Source organism: Rhinatrema bivittatum, chromosome 7 (assembly GCF_901001135.1).
Source record: "Rhinatrema bivittatum chromosome 7, aRhiBiv1.1, whole genome shotgun sequence".
NCBI classification, from domain to species: Eukaryota; Metazoa; Chordata; class Amphibia; order Gymnophiona; family Rhinatrematidae; genus Rhinatrema; species Rhinatrema bivittatum.
Window position 1 is genome coordinate 258,345,859 of NC_042621.1, and position 20,731 is coordinate 258,366,589.

Here is a 20,731-nt window from a genome sequence, read left to right on the forward strand (position 1 = left end):
GTTGTAGCACCTAATATGGAACCCAACATTGTGTAATTATAGCACGGGTTATTTTTCCCTATATGCATCACCTTGCACTTATCCACATTAAATTTCATCTGCCATTTGGATGCCCAATTTTCCAGTCTCACAAGGACTTCCTGCAATTTATCACAATCTGTTTGTGATTTAACTACTCTGAACAATTTTGTGTCATCTGCAAATTTGATTATCTCACTCGTCGTATTTCTTTCCAAATCATTTATAAATATATTGAACAGTAAGGGTCCCAATACAGATCCCTGAGGCACTCCACTGTCCACTCCCTTCCACTGAGAAAATTGCCCATTTAATCCTACTCTCTGTTTCCTGTCTTTTAGCCAGTTTGCAATCCACGAAAGGACATCGCCACCTATCCCATGACTTTTTACTTTTCCTAGAAGCCTCTCATGAGGAACTTTGTCAAACGCCTTCTGAAAATCCAAGTATACTATATCTACCGGTTCACCCTTATCCATATGTTTATTAACTCCTTCAAAAAAGTGAAGCAGATTTGTGAGGCAAGACTTGCCTCACAAATCTGTCAGTTGTAATCTAACCTGTTCTCAACAAGGACAAGAACTCAATCTTTGGTGCCCCTGGAGAAGTAAGCTCATATCCTTGAATTTATTGGGAGAAAAGTTTATTAGGAAGTTATTCTAAATACCCACATAGCTTCATACTAGCTCTTCATAGGCCAATAGATGTGAAACATTCTGAAAGAGGAGAAGGGCATATCAAAGCAGACAAGGGATTGGGAGTGTGGAAAACACATGGTCAGTTTGACTAAAGATGTTTTTTAAATGGCATCAAGAGTCTCCACAGTAGGTATTGGTGCCTGAAGGCTCTTATGGATGCAATCCTCCGACCTTATACAAGATGTACAAAAAAGACTCACTGACGTGCCTTGCAATGGAGAGAATCTTTTCAGAGTAAGGTCAAGGAAGTGGTCGCTCAAATTAAAGACCAGACCCTCTCCACTGTGTGTTACAAAGAACCTTCCAGTTGGAAGAAGGCTGAGGTTTTACATAGCCATTGACCCAGAATACTTGGATTCCCAACATAATCAGAAATGGATACAGATTATATCTATTGGAAATCCTGCCAAATTACCTTCTGAGAAGCTCTTGGTTTGTTTCTCAACGTCACAAACTGCTGTCCTCCCCCATAGAGGTCAACCCAGTCAACCCATTCCGTTAGGGGAAAGAAGGTACGTTTTTACCTCAAGTACTTCCTGATTTCAAAGAAAACAGGAAGACTCTGTCCCAGCCTCACCTAAAGGCCTTGAACAAATTCCTGGTAAAGGGACATTTCAAAATGGGCATCCTAATTTCCTTCATGAAAAAAGGGAACTGGCTATGCTCCCTGGATCTGAAGAATGCAAGTAGCTAAGATCTGTAGTAAGGAAGCACCACCTCAAATATTGTATATTGCTGTTTAGCCTAGAGTCAGCACCATGGGTAATCATGAAATGTCTTGCAGTGGTTATGATGCATCTACACAAATTGGGGGTGAAAATATTGCCCTACCTGGACAACTGACTGGTCAAAATCACATTAAGGAGATGCCATAGAAAAAATGAGCAAAACCATCCGGATGTTGAAGTTATCCCAAATCCCAATTTCAGCCTGTCGTATTGATTGGAATTTATAGGAGCTTTGCTAAATATGGCTCAGGCAAAAGTCTTCCACAAACAAGGATCATTACGCTGATGTCCACAGTGGAAGAAATGAAACAGAGTCAGCAGACTTTAGCATGGGCCATTTTGATATTGTTGGACCTTATGGCATCAACAGTACTCTCGTGGCACACCTCCATATGAGACCAGCCTAATGGACCCTTTGATCACAGTAGACTCAAGCCACTCAGGATCTTTAAGACAGCATCCAGGTCCCCAACAACTCAAAGACTCTTGTGTCCTGATGGCTGATTTAATGAAATTTGGACAGAGGAATGTCTTTCTAAATTCTTCCAATTCAAAGCTGGGCTGGGGAGCTCATGTAGAAGAGCTCCATCCACATCCTGGGTCTCTAGTCTGTTCAAGAAAAACTCTTATCACATAAATCTATAAATATATATCACATAAATTCCCTAGAATTAAGAGTAATATTGTATGCTCTAAAAACTTTCAGAGATCATTTGACTAAAATTGTCCTCATTTAGATAGACAATCAGATGCAAACTTCTACATGAACAAGAAGAGAGGAACAGTTTTGTACGTCCTTTTTCAGAAAGCTGGGCCAATTCTCACTGAATGGTCCTAAGGAACAAATACTTGGCCGGTAAGGAGAATGTTCTGGCAGACAGATTATCGGATCCTGTAACCACACAAATAGCCCTTGGATTTTTGAGAAGTGGACCCTTGAGCCGGCTCGGAGATGGATGGCAACCGCTGAGGGAAGGCCTTCAGTGGAACCCAAGGCCGGGAGGTGGATCAGGGCCAGGAGACCAACAGGGCCTTCACCTATACCAACCCCTGTTCACCCTGTTCACCTATGCCAGCCCCCTCAGTAACCCCTTGGATACTGAAGGGGTTGGCAGGACTTAGGTGGGGTCTCCTGGTGAAGAATAGTCAGAACACAGTCCAAGTCGAGGCAGGCGGCAGTGGAGCATAGTCAAGGGAATCCGGAGATCGAGGCAGGCAGCAGCAATGCAAGATGAGGTAGCGGACCAGAAGTCAGGACAGGCAGCAGGCTAGCGGAGACTGGAGGCAAACCAAGGATCAGGGCAGGCAGCAACAGGGGTACCAGGAGTGAAGCCGATAGGAACCAGGAAGACAAGCCAAAGAGGAATCAGGAACTGGAGCAGGAGAACAGGACTTGAGCAGGAACACGGAGGCTGGGCAGGCAGGATCAGGAACGCAGCAACTAGTAACTCAGATGAGTGAACCTCGTTACAAGGCAAAACATAGGAGCAGCTGCTGGGTTTAAATACCCAGTGGCATCTGACGTCATCCTAGGAGCCGGGCCAAGGTTTCCCGCCACGGCCCCTTTAAAACCCGAGCCCTTGTGCGCCTAAGGGGCGGGGTTTGCAGCAGGAACTCGGTGCCGTCTCCCTCATGGAGATGCTGCTGCGGAGAGGCCCAGCCTTGGCCCGGGGAAGGCCGGAGAATGCCGCGACTCGGCAGGAGCCAACAACAAGGCAGGTGAGAACCCGGCTGAGTCCCTCGGCCGGGATTCATAACACTACCCCCCCCCCCTTATGCCCCCTCCTTGGGGGTCTGGGCTTATCTAGGTGGTCTTGATGAAATTGGGAAAGGAGGGATTTATCTAGGATGTTGACAGCAGGCTCCCAAGTGTTGTCTTCAGGACCACATCCTTCCCAAGACAATAAGTATTCCCATCTTTATTTATTTATTTATTTATTTATTTATTTAGGGTTTTTATATACCGACATTCTCGATATACATATCAAATCAAGTCGGTTTCCATAGAACAAAACTGTCGCCGGTAAGGCGTTACATTAAACAATAGACAAAGTATTGAACAGAGAACGTGCAGCATAACATTAAACATTTTTATCTTTGATGATAAAAGCAAATATCCAACACATACCTTACCTGCTAGATGGTGTCATCTTCAGCAACTGGTTGTGAGGGGTCTGGTGGTTTCCGGTGGAATTTCAAGAGAATCAGAGGTTTAAGCAGAGACAACGTGGAATATGTTGTAGATCTTCAAAGTACTGGGAAGACATAAACAATAAGAGACAATGCCAACTCTCTCTGAAACCGTGAAGGGTCCAATAAATTTAGGTGCATTGAAGGGATGCGGAAGTGGATGTGTTTTGTAATCAACCATACTCTATCTTCTGGTTGAAAGACTGGGGCTGGACGACGATGTTTATCGGTGTTCTTCTTAGAGATGGCAGCCGTTCGCTGCAACTTGAATTGTGTAGACTCCCAGAGGGAGTGAAGTTGCTGAGCAGATAGTTGAGCCGCAGGAGATTGCACTGACAAAGGAAGAGGTAGAGGAGGCTTGGGTTGTCTACCGTAGACAAGCTGAAAGGGAAACGTCCTCATAGCTGAATGGACATGATGGTTGTATGAGAACTCAGCCCGTGGTAATAGAGACACCCAATTATCTTGCTTGTCCCCGACAAAGGCTCGGAGAAAGGTCTTTAGTGAGCGATTGGTTCATTCTGCTTGTCCATTGCTCTGTGGATGGAATGCAGAGGTGAAATCCAAGCAGACTCCAAACTTTTTACAGAGTACCCTCCAGTATTTTGCTGTAAACTGAGGACCCCGATCCAATGTAATGTGAAGCGGCAGTCAATGAGTGAGAAAGATGTATTGTGTAAAGAGTTGGGCTAACTCAGGAACAGAAGGAAGTTTGGGTAATGGAACAAAATGAGCCATTTTAGAAAATCTGCCCACTGTGACCCATATGATTGTCTTCCCTTCGGAAGGAGGCAAGTCCACTATAAAGTCCGTAGACAAGTGGGTCCACGGCTCATCGGGAATGGGAAGTGGCTGGAGCAGGCCCCATGGACAGCCTGGTAACGGTTTTTGTTTTGCACAAGTAGGACAAGAGTTAACGTAGGCTTGAACATCCCAATTTACGCAAGGCCACCAGTAATAGCATGCGAGCAATTCCAAAGTTCGTACCCTGCCTCGATGTCCTGCTATAAGGGAATCATGAGCCCAAGCGAAAACTTTCCTCCTTAGCCGAAGTAGAACTACTGTTTTTCTGGTGGGAGCTACTTCTGTGACTGCCAGCAAGACTCTTGCAGGATCCAAGATGTATTGAGGTGGACTAGGTATGTCTTCTGTCTCCGTAGTGCGGGAAAGAGCATCAGCACATTCATTCTTCAATGCCGGTTTGTAACGTAATGAGAAATGAAAACAACTAAAGAATAGAGACCAGAGAGCTTGTCTGGGATTCAGTCTTTGTGCTCGGCACAAGAACTCCAAATTCTTGTGGTCTGTATACACCACTATGGGGTGCTGAGCCCCCTCCAACCATTGACACCACTCCTTGAAGGCTAGTTTGATGGCCAAAAGCTCTTTATCACCGATTCCATAATTTTTTTCGGCAGCTGAGAATCTCTGAGAGAAGTAGGAACAAGGGAGTAATTTGCCTTTGTTGAAAATTTGACTGAGCACTGCTCCTACTGCAAGATACAATGTATCCACCTCTACTATAAAAGGTCGTAGGGGTCTGGATGATGTAGGCAAGTATTTTGTAGAAAAGCTTCTTTTAAGTCCTTGAAAGCTTGACATGTTGTCAAAGGCCACTCCCTGGCATTAGCCCCCTTCTTCCTGAGGGCCGTGAGAGGTGCCACCTTCTGAGAATAGTGAGGTATAAATTGCCTGTAGAAATTGGCGAAGCCAAGGAATCGCTGGAGAGCCTTGACTTCCACAGGTTGGGGCCAGTCTTTAATAGCCGATACTTTGTCTGGGTCCATGTGAAAACCAGTTGAAGACACGATGTAACCCAAGAAGGGTAATGATTCTTGCTCAAACAAGCATCTTTTCAATTTAGCAAACAAACGATTGTCTCTCAGTCGCTGTAGGACCTGTTTTACTTGTTGGCGATGTGTAGCAATGTGTTTGGAATAGATTAATACGTCGTCCAAATAGACAATGACAGATGAATGGAGCATATCTCATAGTACCTCGTTCATCAGGTTTTGGAAAACCGCCGGGACATTGCATAGCCCGAACGGCATGATGAGTGTCCATCACGAGTATTGAAAGCGGTCTTTCATTTGTCTCCGGGACGAATTCTTACAAGGTTGTAGGCCCCACGGAGATTGAGTTTAGTGAAGACCTTGGCTCCTTGTAACCTGTCCAAAAGTTCTGGGATAAGAGGCAGAGGATATCTGTCTCTGTGTGTGATGGCATTGAGCCCTCGGTAGTCGATGCAGGTTCTGAGAGAACCATTTTTTTTGCAATAAAAAAGAAGCCCGCCCCTGCTGGTGAATTGGAGGGACAAATGAAGCCACGATCCAAGTTTTCTTTTATATAGCTGGACATAGCTTGTGTCTCTGGAAGGGACAAGGGGTATACTCGACCCCGGGGTGGAATTGTCCCTGGCAGTAGATCAATGGCGCAATTGAATGGTTGATGTTCCGGTAGAAGCTCAGCCATCTCCTTGGAAAATACATCCTTGTACTCAGAATACTGCGGTGGTAATGCGAGGGAAGTAACCAACAAAGGTATACTGGGTCATGGTAGTGCGGGTAAGCAAGAGGAGAAACATTGTGGACTCCACGCTGCTATCTGTATAGTGCCCCAGTGGATGATAGGGGAGTGCTTTTGAAGCCAAGGTAACCCTAGCACAATAGGGTGGATAGACCTCTCCAATACCAGAAACAAGATCTCTTAAGAAGAATTCCAGTACGTAAAGTCACAGGTTTTGTCGTAGCTGAGACACACCCTGGAAGTAACGATCCATAGATAGAAGAAATTCGTAGTGGTGGTTTGCGAGGAAGCACAGAGAGTTGCAGCTGTTGCATCAGGTCAGCAAGAATGAAGTTCCCTCCTGCTCAGGAGTCCACGAAGGCGAGAGTGGAGAAGTTACCTCCAGGATATTCGATGGTAACAGGCACTGTACATTGAGGAGCAAGATTGACACAGTCTAGGGACAGCTCCCCAATGAACCCTAGGCCCTGGAGTTTTCCGGACGCTCACCACACTAAGCCAGTAAATGGCCCTTGCCTCCACAATACAGGCAGAGACCTAGTGATCGGCAACATCTTCTCTCCTCAGGCATAAGAAGGCTATGCCCCAGTTGCATGTTTTCATCACCCTGATTGTTGAGGGGGACGAAGAAGACATAGGCCGGAGCCAGCGTGTCTGGTCTTCGGGCGGGTTTAACTTCTCGCGCCCGATGTTGGATCCTGTGATCGATCCTTCTTGCCAGATCAATCAGGCTTTCGAGATCGTCAGAAAGATCTCTTGCCGCAAGTTCATCCTTAATGCAAGGAGACAGTCCTTCCAGAAATATGCTGCGTAGGCTGTCCTCACACCAACCCAGCTCAGTAGACAGGGTCCGAAACTCGACAGCATAATCCGCCAATGATTGAGAGCCTTGTTGTAATTGCAGAAGCTCCACAGCTGTGGTGGACTGGCGAGCTGGTTCACCAAATACTTGTTTGAAGCTTTGTACGAATTGTTGAAGATTTCCCAGCAAAGGATCATTACGCTCCCATAACGGACAGGCCTAAGCCAGGGCCCTCCCATCCAGCAGGGATAATATGTAGGTGGTCTTCACCTGGTCAGATTTGGCTGGAGAGCAAACCGCTTGAAGCAATGATTGAAGAAACCCCGACACTGCTTAGTCTCCCCTGCATAGCGTGGAGGAGCGGGTAGATGCGTTGATGCCGCTGGTCCGGGAACAGGAGCAGGTGCCGGAGGCAGAGTTACTACCAGCGGAGTAGAGTCCAGGAGGCTCGCTAACCTTTCAATGGTAGCTGTCAACACATCCAAGCAGTGTTGCTGATGGTGTATCCTTTGAGCGATACCGGGTATGGCCTGGAGGCCTGGAGGCCTGAAAGGTCCGCCGGGTCCATGGCCTTGCAAACTGTTGAGAAGTGGATCCTTGAGCCAGCTCAGAGATGGATGGCAACCGCTGAGGGACGGCCTTCAGTGGAACCCAAGGCCGGGAGGCGGATCAGGGCCAGGAGACCAACATGGCCTAAACCTATACCAACCCCATTTCACCACAGGTTGAGCCCTTGGTTACTGAGGGGGCCAGCAGGACTTAGGTGGGGTCTCCTGGTGAAGAATAGTCAGAACAAGGTCCAAGTCGAGGCAGGTGGCAGTGGAGCGTAGTCAAGGGAATCCAGAGATCGAGGTAGGCAGCAGCAATGCAAGATGAGGTAGCGGACCTGAAGTCAGGACAGGCAGCAGGCTAGCGGAGACCGGAGACAAACCAAGGATCAGGGCAGGCAACAACAGGGGTACCAGGAGCGAAGCCGAAGAGGAATCAGGAACTGGAGCAGGAGAACAGAAGTGGAGCAGGAACATGGAGGCTGGGCAGGCAGGATCAGGAACGCAGGATCAGAAACGCAGCAACTAGTAACTCAGATGAGTGAATCTCGTTGCAAGGCAAAGCATAGGAGCAGATGCTGGTTTTAAATACCCAGTGGCGTCTGACATCATCCTAGGGGCCGGGCCAAGGTATCTCGCCACAGCCTCTTTAAAACCCGAGCCCTTGCACGCACCTAAGGGGCAGGGTTTGCAGCAGGAGCTCGGCTTCGTCTCCCTCATGGAGATGCCACCCTGGAGAAGCCCAGCCATGGCCCGGGGAAGACCGGAGAACGCCGCAACTCAGCAGGAGCCAACAATAAGGCAGGTAAGAGCCCGGCTGAGTCCCTCAGCCAGGATTCATAACATGGATGGGGGGAGTATCAAATCAGATATTCCATAAGTGGGTGACACCCATGGAATATCTGTTTACATCTCCTCTGAATAGAAAGGTCCTGAACTTTTGCTCTAGTAGAGGGACTCAGGCAAACTAGTCTCAGATACCTTCTCCCCAATATTGGGGTATTCCCCAACACTCATCCCTCAGAATCATGCTTCATCCCAACATAGGTTCCTAGATCTCACAGCATGCATGTTGAGAGAATAGCATTAAATTCCTTTAATATATCTGAGCATGTTCCTCAAATTCTTCTGGTTTCTAAGAAGGATTTTACAGGGAAATCATATGGTTTTAAATGGAAAACTTTTGCCTTATGATGACAGAGAAAGGCCCTTGAACCTTTTTCTTGCTCCACAAAATATCTGCTTAAATAACTTCTACATCGTTCAGTGTCTTAGTATGAATGCTAATTCAGGGTTTACCTCAATGCAACTGGCGCTTATCACCACCATGTAGAAGGTCAACCCATCTCTGTACAGCATTTGTCAGATTCATGTAGGGCCTCCTTCATGTGAAGTCTCCCATTAAGCCTTATGTCTTCTAAATGTGCTGCTGACCCAGGTGATGAAATCTCCCTTTGAGCCATTAGACTGCAGTAAGCTGAAGTATCTGATCTGGAAGTCATATTTTTGGTGGCAATCACTCAGCATGCAGAGTCAGTGAGCTGCAGTCCCTAGTGACTTATTGGCTGTATACTGTTTTTTTTCACAATAGGGTGGTTCTGTGCACACAACCTAAGTTCCTGCCTAAGGTAGAGTTAGATTTCCACCTTAACCAGTTTCACAGGGCAGTGAGCTGGAGTCAGGTAGCACCCCCACAGAAACAGTGCAGGACCACAGGGCTGGTCTTCTGCCAAACCAAACCCCTCTCCTCATTATGAGCCCTTGGGTTCTGGAGGCCAGTAGGACAGACACGGTGTAGGCACGGACTGGAAGCTGAGGTCAGCCACAGCTGGGAGCTAAGGGCAAATACAGGCTGGTCACAGGTACTGGCTGGGAGCTGAATACAGAGCATAGATTGGGGCTGGGCACAGAATACAGACTGGGGCTAGATACAGAGCACAGATTGGGGACTGGATACAGAACACAAAATGGTGTATGGAACAATGTACTGAGGGCAGCAGGGGCTGGATATGGACAGGGCTGGACAAGGACTGGGAAACAGATTTGGCAGTGTAAGACAGAGCAAGGACTAGACAAAGAGAGAACTGGACAAGACAGAACAGGCAATAATAAACAAGGAAGCCCAGGCAGGCACAAAGCTGACTAGGAGATTCTAGCAGGCCCAGAGGCTATAAGGTAAGGAAGAGAGGTCCAGGGGTCCACAGAGCAAGGCAAGAGAGCCTGGGAGTCCACAGAGCAAAGGAGGCAGCCTAGGAGGCCACAGAGCAAGGCAAGAGACCAAGTCAGGCTACAAGACAATAGGCCTGGGTAGGCCATAAGGCAAGGCAGAAGGCCCAGAGCGGTCACAAGGCAAGGCAGAAAGCCTGGATAGGCCACAAGGCAAGATAGGATAACCAAGTAAGAGTGGCCAGGTCAGAGAGCCGAGGTGACTCAATGAAGAGGCACTGAGGTGTTGAGCAGACTGGGTTAAGGAGGGCTGATTCTGAGGTGTGGTGTGACCAGTGAAAAGGTAACTGGCAGCGCTGTGAGCAAGGCTCACTGAGGACCCCTGGTGGAAGGAAAGTTGCTCAGCAGGTGGAACCTTGGCGTAGAGACTGCATAGCAGGCAAAACCGTGACATCCAGTCTATTATCCTTCTAACATTTTTCCCCAAATTATGTCACAAAGTTGAACAAGCCTTGCATGGTCTGGATTGCAAAAGAACCTTAGACTTCTGTCTGAAGCGGATTGAAATTGTTAGAAAGTCCACCCAGCTATTTCTTTCGATCCCAACAAACATGGAACTGCTTTGTTAAGCGCATCCTTTCTAAATGAATAACAAATTGTGTCTTTTTCTGTTATGTCCAGGCAAGTGTGACTCTGGATGGAAATATCAAGGCGTGTAGTTTTGGAGCTGTAGCAGTGTCTGAGATATAACAACTGGAAGTAATGAGCTGTGGACTCCCATATTTTTTTACTTGCATAATCATCTCCACTCTCCTGACCTGCTTAATCCTCCCTATAGAAACTTTAGGCTTGCTTATCAACATAGATCCAATTTAGAAACAGAGAAATTATGTTTAAATTAAGTTTATATGTTTGCTTTTCAGACAATAATCGGCCTAGGTTTTAAATTTAATAATTGAAGAATAACAGCCTTCACTACATTGTTTCTTAGCATATAAGACAGACACTATGCATTTAATTTATGACACTGGTAAATTCCAGACTGTTCTGACGATGTTGGTGTTTAGGTTTGTTTGGTGCCTCAAGATTTAGTGACTTCTGGATCCAAACCCAAACATTTTACTTATCTGTGAAGCCTTTTAGAAAGTGAGATTCCTAAATTTCTAAACAAATGGTCTTAATCTGGAAGAGATTTGGAAATGTTTGGATTTTGTTCCAAACAGTTTTACCAGCCATAGTAACGTGATCTCTTTATTGAAGCAGAGGTTATGCACAGATTTCAGAAGACCTCGTGCAGAAGGGGACCTGAGTGACCTTAAATACCAGGTCCAATCTCATGGCTCAGAGAGTGCATTCAACCACAAAAAAGTGAAACAACTAACTGTCTTCTCCCCACTTCTTCCTTCCGTTTCCTAGGCATAGTATTTGTATTTTCTCCTGAATCAAGCATTCTGTTCTCACTATCACCCCCAGGCAAAGAACCATAATACAATTAGACATACACAAGAGCAACATTGGTAACTTAGTGCTGTCTTTTCTCACAGCAAGACAGACAAGAGGCAAAAGCAGCAAATATTTCTGACCTGAAAGAATACTGTGAAATTAGAAAAAAAATAAAAATAAAGCAAAACAAGCACCCTCTATCCCTATTAGTACCACCACAAAGAAGTATTACGGTTTCGGTACACCAGCCTACTTAAAACTGGTTTTAATCTCACTAGTTCCAAATGTTCCAACCTGCCTCTAACTTTATCTGTGGCCAACAGACCTTTTTATGAGACAACATCTGAATTAGAAATCTCTCGTGATTATGGGGGTAGGACTTTGCACCAGCACTCAAAGGGAAGATACATGTGTATTTTCCTTTTGAAACTTGCCCCAGGGAAAAAGTATCTGCAGAGATTTGGACCTCTTTTTCTATTATTTTTCCCTGAAAAAACAGCATGCAATTTTGAAGATCCCAAACTAGAAATGTTATTGCCTTCCCTGACTTAACCCTGTCTCTGATCCAACCTACTTTTCCCATGGATGTCAGCAGGGCAATTTTCACACAGCTTATTTCTACCTGGGTAAATTGCTTTCCAAAATTGCCCTCCCCGTGTTCAACATTCACCATCCTCGACCAACCTTACCTTCCTGTCATTTCCAGGCCTCATTTTCCAAAAGCAGTCTTCTTCAAAGCTATACTTTTGTTCCTCAGAGTTATTAAAACAATTGCTGTTTTCTGCAGAAATATAATAAATGATAGCAAAAATCTAAAGGATAAGTGGATTGTCTTTAGAGGGAAAGAGTTAGATTGTGTCCTTTTTGAAAAGTACTTTAAATTTGTGGCTAGAGTGACAGTGGCATGTGTAATTTTTTATTTTACCATCTTTGTTTTCTAAAGTATCTTTAGCAAACATATATCTTCAGGTTTGTCAAATTGTGTATGGGACCCTGGTCCCAAATTGTCCATGCTTGCTTAACCTCCACCCAATTCATACATAATCTCTATCTATAGGAAAACATGGGTTAGTTTCTTCAGTAGTGGATGGTAGATATATTGGGGTACATATTCAGCCGCACCACTGAATACCCAGATAAGTTAGAGTTAACTGGATATGTGGTGTCTAGCTAACTTTAGACCTGCCTTTTGGCGTGTTGAGTTAGCCAGTTAAGTTAACCGGCTAACTCTGCTCCTCCCCAGAATGCCTACCTCCCACTCCAGGAACACCCCCAACTTATCTGGCTAAATTCTAGCCAGATAAGCCTTTTAAATATGTGGCTAAGCCATTTAGACATATAACTTTCCCGTTATCTAAATGGCTTTTGAATATGTACCCCATGGCCTTGATGATATAATAGGGTGACATCTAGTGATATAAAAGTTGAGAGTTGCAGTGAGTGTGTTCCCATTTTTGTCTACGTGTTTCCTTAGCTCTGTGTTTGAGCTGCTGTCTGATTGGATCCCTGGTGCAGAAATCTGGGGAGACGCACTTTTCCACAAAGGGTAAGGCCCTAAATTCTGCTCATAGGCTTAAGACCTAGCTTCTTATGGAAGAGCCCCTGGGGGGAATCATGGGGACACACCAGCGAGAACAACCTACCTTTGGAAGTTTCATCATTTATCTAATTTGCAAGAAGTGAGAAAGTGACTGATCTTTCTTCAGATGAATTGTTCTTTGCCAGAAATGAATTCTTTATGCTGAGGAGTTTATTGTGCTGCTAAGGAAATTATGTTTTTGCTCCTGTCTGCCTGTTTTTACTGTGGAAACCTGTGGGTAGTGGAGCTTGTTAATGACACCCTAATTTTGTATTTAATAAATGTTGGCATTACTACTGAACTACTTTTCCAGGGTTTGAGTTTACATGGAGTAGAGATTGCCAGTGAACTGGTGTACACCTGAAGACACCAATAGCTTGGAGGGTTATCTGTTCATCCAGTGAGGGAAGACGTTTCCCTGTTCAGTAAAGAAACACCTCTGAGCCTGGTCCACTACATCATCTGCTCAATCACTTTTAAGAACCCACTGATCAATGAAAAGATCTGGACTCCCAGTTACTGGTTATATTGTATGCACCCTAGTAAGGGTTACATACTACATAAACCTTCAACTATACTTCCTTGCGAGGAAATAAAGGTCAATCAGCAAAAACAAGTAAATAAAAATATAAGGTGATACTTTTTTCAGTTTATTGCCCTTTATTTCAGTGCATTCAAGTGGAATAACATAGCACTCACACTACTTTATACAAAATAGAAAATACATTTTCTTAAAGTTAAGCAAACATCAAAGAAAAATAATTTTCTAAATTTGCTGTAAAAATAGAAAATAGAAGAATCTCCCTTTCTTGACATATTACTGCTCTTAGCTAGATTTATTAATAAGAATGCAACATGTTAGTGTCTTAGTATATTTTTCTGGGTTATCACATGTGTTTTTCAAAGTGGTTGAATACTGTGCTAGATATATAATGCAAATAACAAGAGCGCCCTCTTGTGCTAAGTTAGATGGGAGTACATTTTCAACTACCTGTGTAGTAAATGAGCCTATACCTAAACCGATATCTTTGCTATCTAGTTTCTTTTCAGAAGCCACAAGTTTTCTAAATAGGAAAGCTCTTGAAAGTAAGGTCTCTAGAGATTAGACTTAGCTCCCAACTGACAATAGTTTTAATATTTTCAGTCACAAAGTTCATGCTACCTGGTGATAGTTGCCCATTTTACTATAACCAGTAGAAAATAAAGTTCCCTGGATTGGCCCAGTGTTGATTGGGTTCAGTTTCCTTGGCTAAGCTTTTGCACCTCAGGACAGCAGGAGCAGGGATGCTGTGGAGGCATCATAGCCCCTGGGAGAATAGGAGTCCCAGTTAGGGTGCAAGCATACCGGGCTCCATGGGGAATTACAGTCTGTGTCTCCCAGCCAAGGAGCATCAGTGCAATGCCTGGCTTAGGGAAAATTATAAACAAAGAGGAAATACTCTGGCTAGTTGTGAATGAAGGCTCATGACACAGTAGCCCTGCTTCTTTGGGCCTCCAATTGAGCTGCAGCAGGGCTTTGAGAGCATGGCCTCTTTTTGGAGCTCCTAAGCTGAGAAAGAGGGTATCCGGAGGGGTTTGGTGCATCAACTTATTAAAGAGCAGGAAGCCCAAGTTAAAAAAAACAACAACTTGCTTTTAGCTTGTTAAAAAAAAAATAAAAAGACCTGGTGGTTTTGCCTCTGGTGGCTGTGGGGGTGCACCACGTTTGTGGGTTAGAAGCATAGTCCAGAGGCTGGGAAGGCAGAAAAGGGCCCAGAATTTTCCTGGAGGGAAAGAAGATGATGGAAGCAGTGAGAGAGTTGCTGAAAAATGACAGCCAGCTGGTTACTCCACATGATTCCTTCGGTTTCATGACTCCAGGAGCTGCAGCCACTATTTTAGTCCCTAGTATTGCTGCTAAACTGACCTCCAATGCAGCTGCCATCTTATTTATTTATTTTATTTATTTAAGAACTTTTATATACCGATGTTCATGTACTGGTACATATCACGTCGGTTTACATAGAACCTAAGTTTGAAATTACATTGAACATTCTATCGAACAGGGGTACAAATAACATGTCTAACATCATGGGAACTTATTGATAACGCTGAGAACTTATAGATAGAGCCGAGGACAGGTTAGAAATTAAACATTAAAATTATAAAATTATTACAAATAACAAATAAGATTATAAATTAATACAAGAAACGAATAAATAAATAAATAACAATCAAACAATAACAGGCTTAATAAGCATGATTTGAGTAAAATGGAGTTAAACAGGAGAATTAAGCGACAGGCTTCTAATGTGATGGGGTATGAAGCTGAGTGAATGAGACCTTTAAGTGAAGGCTTTAGTAAAAAGCCAAGTTTTTAGCTTCTTTCTGAACGTTCGACTACATGTTTCTAGACGAAGGTCCGTGGGGAGGGCATTCCAGAGAGCAGGGCTGGCAGTCGAGAACGCTCTTTTCTTAAGAAGTGACTTGGCTGGAGGTGCATATAGAGGGCCTAGATAGCTGGTTCTGATAGGTCTTAGTGATGCGTGGGGACGAAGTGGGTCACTAAGATCTAGCGAAGTTTGAGAATGAATGGTCTTGTGGGTTATGGTTAGTACTTTGAAAATGACTCTCTGTTTAATAGGGAGCCAGTGAAGATTTTTTAGAATCGGTGTGATGTGTTCTCCTCTCCTCGAGTTCGTTAGAATCCTTGCAGCTGAATTCTGCAACATTTGTAATGGTTTGGTTGTGATAGATGGTAAGCCAATTAGTAGTGAGTTGCAGTAATCGATCTTTGAGAAAAGAATTGTTTGGAGGACTGTTCTAAAGTCCTGAAAATGGAGGAGAGGTTTCAACTTTTTCAAAACGTGTAGTTTGTGAAAGCATTCTTTCGTTGTGTTTTTGACAAATTGTTTGAGATTCAGTTTATTGTCGATGGTGACGCCAAGGTCTCTGACTTGTGTGGGTGTGATTAGATTGTTGGTGGCATGAAGGTTGTCATCGAGATTGATCAGCATAAGTTCCGCTTTACTCTGGCTACTGAAGCTGTCTCCATTTCTCTCCTACTCCATTATCCCTGCCAGCGTCCTTCCTATTCTCTCCTGCTAGTACCCATAGTGCGCTGCCCTTCAGCTGAGGAAAGGAAACTCACCTTTCTGGAATGCTTGTAGCCTGCACTTTCCAACTTGTTTCTAACTGCCCGCATTGATGCAAAATGCACGGGTACTTTTTACCCCTGGATTTTACAACAATTTTCAGAGTGAAAGTATGTGCATAATTTCCCGTTGAAAATTATTCCAGGAAAACCACCCACACACATTTATGCCTGCTAATATGTGTGGGCAGATTTTCTATGAAAACAGAAGAGCATACTTTTGAAAATTGAAAAGTATGCTCTTCAGGGCAAGTTCCTCCCCAACCTTCACACCTCCTCCCCAGGAAAGCCTCATCTAACGGCGGGTAAATTTGCACATGTGATGACGCTTCATGCATAAATGTATCCACACACAGGACAATTTTCAAAGCCACTTCAATAGGTAAAACATTGCTTTACCCATGGAAATAGCATGAAACAAAACTGATAGTCTGATATATGGGAAAACTTAATGCATGTAAAGACTATGAGGATAACTTTCAAACAGCTGCGCATGTCCCATAATTGCATGTAAAAATCTACCCCTGTATTTTATAAAATACACACAAACGTACCCTGCAACATGTGTAAAAAATGTAAACCGGAGTGATAAGTAATTCTGTTACCTGAACTTCAGTATAAAAAAAGTTATAAATAAATAAATAAATAACTGTGCACATATGTAAAAAAAAGTATGAATACATATTGCACTTATCCGCATAAGTCTGAAAACGCTACTTATCCAGCTAAGGCAGATAGCCAAATAAGTCTAAAAAGCACTGCTTTTATAGCTAAGGCAGATCGCTGGAGAGGTAGCACATTTTAGACTTATCCGGCCATCTGACTTAGCGGACAAGTAGCATTAAGTCTTATTTGGCTAAGTAGTGGCTTTTCTGCTTCTTAGCCAATTAAATCTGAACTTGACTGGATAAGTGCCTCTTTAAAGATTTAACCAGATAAACCGGAATTTATCTGAATAAGTAGCATACAACTGCTATACTCGTATATTTTTATGTCTAACTTTAAAAGTATATGCGTGCGTGGAGATTTTACCTGCGTTGTTTACATGCATTTATTCCCCCGTAATTTGGATTTTACGCCTGTAAATTGGGAGATTTTCTAACGAGTGTGCGGCAATGAAATTACCAGTTTTACCAATTAGTCTACCAGTTCACCCAGTCCATCTGTAGGTCATCAAGACCCACCTGGCTCTTCAGCCTAACTCCCCCTGTTTCACACTCACTCCCCCCCCCCCAGTCAGTATTTCACTTTTAAGACATTTACGTTCATTTACTTACAGATATAGTGCAGGTGTAAATATACGCGAGTAAGCTGCCAATTCTACATGCATAAACTGCTTATAAAATCGCAACTGGGGGGGAGACGGTGGGCATTGTTTGGTATTGTGGTAGGGGAGGGATCTGAAACCACCCTCCTCTATAATTGTTGTTTGTTCTGGAAAACCCAATAAAATTGTTTAAACATAAAATCGCAACTCACATGCGTAAATGTTGGCCCCACCAGGGAAGGCCCCTGGCCCGTCCCTTTTTTTACACGTGCAAATTCCCTCATGAACCCTTGCTTACATGTCTGATGTTTCGAAGATAACATATGTGCTAATAAAAGCTGTTTACATGTGCATATGCTGATTTTTATGCGTGTAAGGTTACCTGCAAGGAGCAGAGGGGTTTCTGGGGCAGCGTGGGGGACGGGTTTGCACAGCCTTTCAAGTTTTCAAAGGTTTTGGTGGAAATCTTCCCAAAACTCTTTTATGCACAAATTAGGAGGTGTAATTGTGTGGGATCATTTTCACAGGGAAGGTGTGCGGATGCGCTCCCTTTGACAACTGGTGGAACTCAGTAGTGATTTTCTTCCAGGTCACCACCCGCAGCCTTTTCTGGAACGTGCTTCCTTTTCCCTCCGTACTGGTTTTTATTTAGAAATTTACAAACTGGTGAAATTTGTGTGCGCATTTGATGGAAAATGTAGACAAGCAGTTACAAAATTACCTCATAATGTATTAAGTCAGGGGCTCTCAGCCCAGTCCTTGGGACCCACCCAGCCAGATAGATTTACATGCACTGCCTCCACTATATGCAAACCTATCTACCGGGCCGATACAGTAAAAACCGCGGGAGAGCCGGCGCTCCGAGGCCAGCGCCCGCTCTCCCGACGTGCAGCCAGGCCACGCTCCTGTATTTAAATGAGGGCCCGCGGTAAAAGGAGGCCTTAGTGCCTCCTTTTTTGACAGAAGCGGCGGCTATCAACAGGTTTGACAGCAGACGCTCAATTTTACCGGCGTCGGTTCTCAAACCCGCTGACAGCCATGGGTTCGGAAAACGGATGCCGGCTAAATTGGGCATCCGTCTTCCAACCCGCGGGCCGCGGGAAGATTTTAAATTTTTTTTTTTATTTTAAATTTTTTTTATGATATTAAGTCGGAGGCTGTACAGAAAAGCAGTTTTTTCTCCTTTTCTGTACACTTTCCCTGTGCCGGCCGAAATTAACTTCTGCCTTTGGGCAGGCATTAATTTCTGAAAGTAAAATGTGCAGCTTCGCTGCACATTTTGCTTTCTGTATTGCGCAGGAATAACTAATAGGGCCCTCAACATGCATTTGCATGTTGTGGGTGCTATTAGTTTCGGGGTGGGGGGGTTGACCGCGCGTTTTTGAAGCACTATTATCCCTTGTGACAGGTCGGCCCCTGTCACATGGTAGGAGCACAAGATGGCGCTGGCCATCCATTGCTCCTACCATGTGACAGGGGCCGACCAATGGCACCGGTAGCCCCTGTGACATAGTAAGGTGAAAGGCTATCGGCGCTATTTTGAATACAGGCAGCCGACAGCACGAGTGCAGGAGATGGTCCAGGACCCCCGCTGGACCACCAGGGACTTTAGGCAAATCTTGGGGGGTCAAGAAGGTGGGGGGTTGTAGTTAATTAAATTTAAAGGGAACGAATGCCGAATTCAACGTATTAACAGATCGGGCTTTCCCCCCCCTTGACCGAATGCAATGTATCTGGGCCTCGACGAATACGTATCCCGAATCCAACAAATACTTTCCGGCTGCACATCCCTAAAAAATAGCGCGTCGAAAATGCACGGCCAAACCGAGGCTAAAGGTGTGCTCGGCCGAGAACACCATACTGAATCGGCCCGTATGTCCCGAGGACTGGTTAGCGAACCACTGTACTAAAGAGTAATTAAACTTTTATTTACAGTGACTCTATTATATGGGTTTGATGTCTTCATCTGTTGTAAAGGACTTATCTCTGTTTCTCTTCTTTCCTCCTATTGCTTTTCTGTTTACCACTTTACTCACATACAACACAAAGCTCCCCCTTTTCTCTAAACTATTTTGGGTTTATTCACAGGGCTGGCTGGCAAAGTTGGCTGGATTGGATACAAATGTCTGGCTAACTTTGGTGGGATATTCAGTGGCATGCCTGCGCTGCTGAATATACCCAACTATCTTAAACTTATCTGGCTAACTTTAGGACTGCTCTATGGTAAAACCAGAGTTTGCTGAGTAAGTTATCCGGCTAACTCTGAAAATCAAAGGTAGCCAGATAACTTATCCCAGAAGTGCCCCTGGAACACTTCTAAGTTAAATTTATCAAACTACTTAACTGGATGACTCGAAAGATGTCAGCCAGCGGCAATTTTCAAATCCTGCTACTTGTCCGGCTAAGTCCGAATATAGCCACTGCCAGCCAAATGGCACTGAATATTGAACTCAGAGTTCTTTGGATCCGTGTTTTTATATTGATGTAACCCAGTGGCTTTGGTTTATCACAGAATTGTGTGAACTGTTTGTACTGAATCCGTAACTCAAATAGTGTCCTAATTAGGACAAAAATATAAATAATTATTAATTTACATGTACTTCTTCCATAGGGCAGTGCAGTTGAATGGACAGCCTCTTGTGATGGTCGATGATGGAACTCTTCCAGAACTTAAACCACGAGCTCTTCGGCCTGGCCGGACCTTGGTCATTCCTCCTCTAACTATTGGCTTTTATGTGATCAAAAATGTCAATGCTGTAGCATGCCGGTACCGATAGCTCCAGCTAACATTGATCCTTTTATGAATAAACCAGATCTGCTGGGCCTATTTTAGATCTGTGGAATGAATACCATTCTTCTCTGGACAGACTGCTCCCTATTTTTTTAATTCTTCTAACCTACTTTCCCACAGACTTCTGACAGTAGGCAGTGACCTAAAATAACTGTTCTTAAACTTTAATGAACCAGAATAGGCAGTGTCTCTAAACTATCCTAGAGTCTGACAGAAAAGTCTTACTTCTTTGGCAGGTCCCATACCCTCATAAAGAAAAAGATAGATTAGCCAGCTTAATATATGATTTAAATGGTAAGATTAATAATACTATACAACATTTTTTTAGGAAAATCTATACCACATTGCTTTAATATTTTTGGTTGGAACTAAAATCCAAGAGGATCATATTTAATAGGGCAGTTAGTGGACACGTTATCTGGCTAAAGATAAACATCCCGCTGAATATACTTGCCTAAAGTTATCCAGCTACATATAGCCAGATAAAATTAACCCTAACCAGCCAGTGTTTGAATATGTCCAGTTAGACTTAAAGTTATCTGGCCATGTCTGGATATCTTCAAAAGATAGCCGGATAAGTAGCATTTCTTTAAACAAAAAAAAGTTGCAAGCCTCTCAGCCTGATTTCTCACAGGACAAGCAGGATGGTAGTCCTCACATATGGGTGACATCATCAGGATGGAGCCCAATCATGGAACACTTTTGTCAAAGTTTCTAGAACTTTGACTGGCACCTACTGGGCATGCCCAGCATGGCACTAACGCTGCATCCAGCAGGGGTCCCCCTTCAGTCTCTTTTTTTCCGCGCAGCAGTAGCCACGCAGGTTAAGGAGTTCTCTAGAG

At 44.2% G+C, this 20,731-nt stretch overlaps 1 protein-coding gene across 3 annotated transcripts in view; it reads left to right on the forward strand.

Annotated features, from left to right (window-relative positions):
- The window catches only part of HPSE2 (heparanase 2 (inactive)), a 1,066,536-nt gene extending 1,046,636 nt beyond the window's left edge, over nucleotides 1-19,900 (forward strand). For all 3 annotated transcript variants that reach the window (XM_029610101.1, XM_029610102.1, XM_029610103.1), the window contains one exon: nucleotides 19,710-19,900. In XM_029610101.1, coding sequence (XP_029465961.1) covers nucleotides 19,710-19,875 — 166 coding nt within the window. In that variant the 3' untranslated portion in view covers nucleotides 19,876-19,900. The remainder of the gene's footprint in view (nucleotides 1-19,709) is intronic.
- Nucleotides 19,901-20,731: the final 831 nt, after the last annotated feature.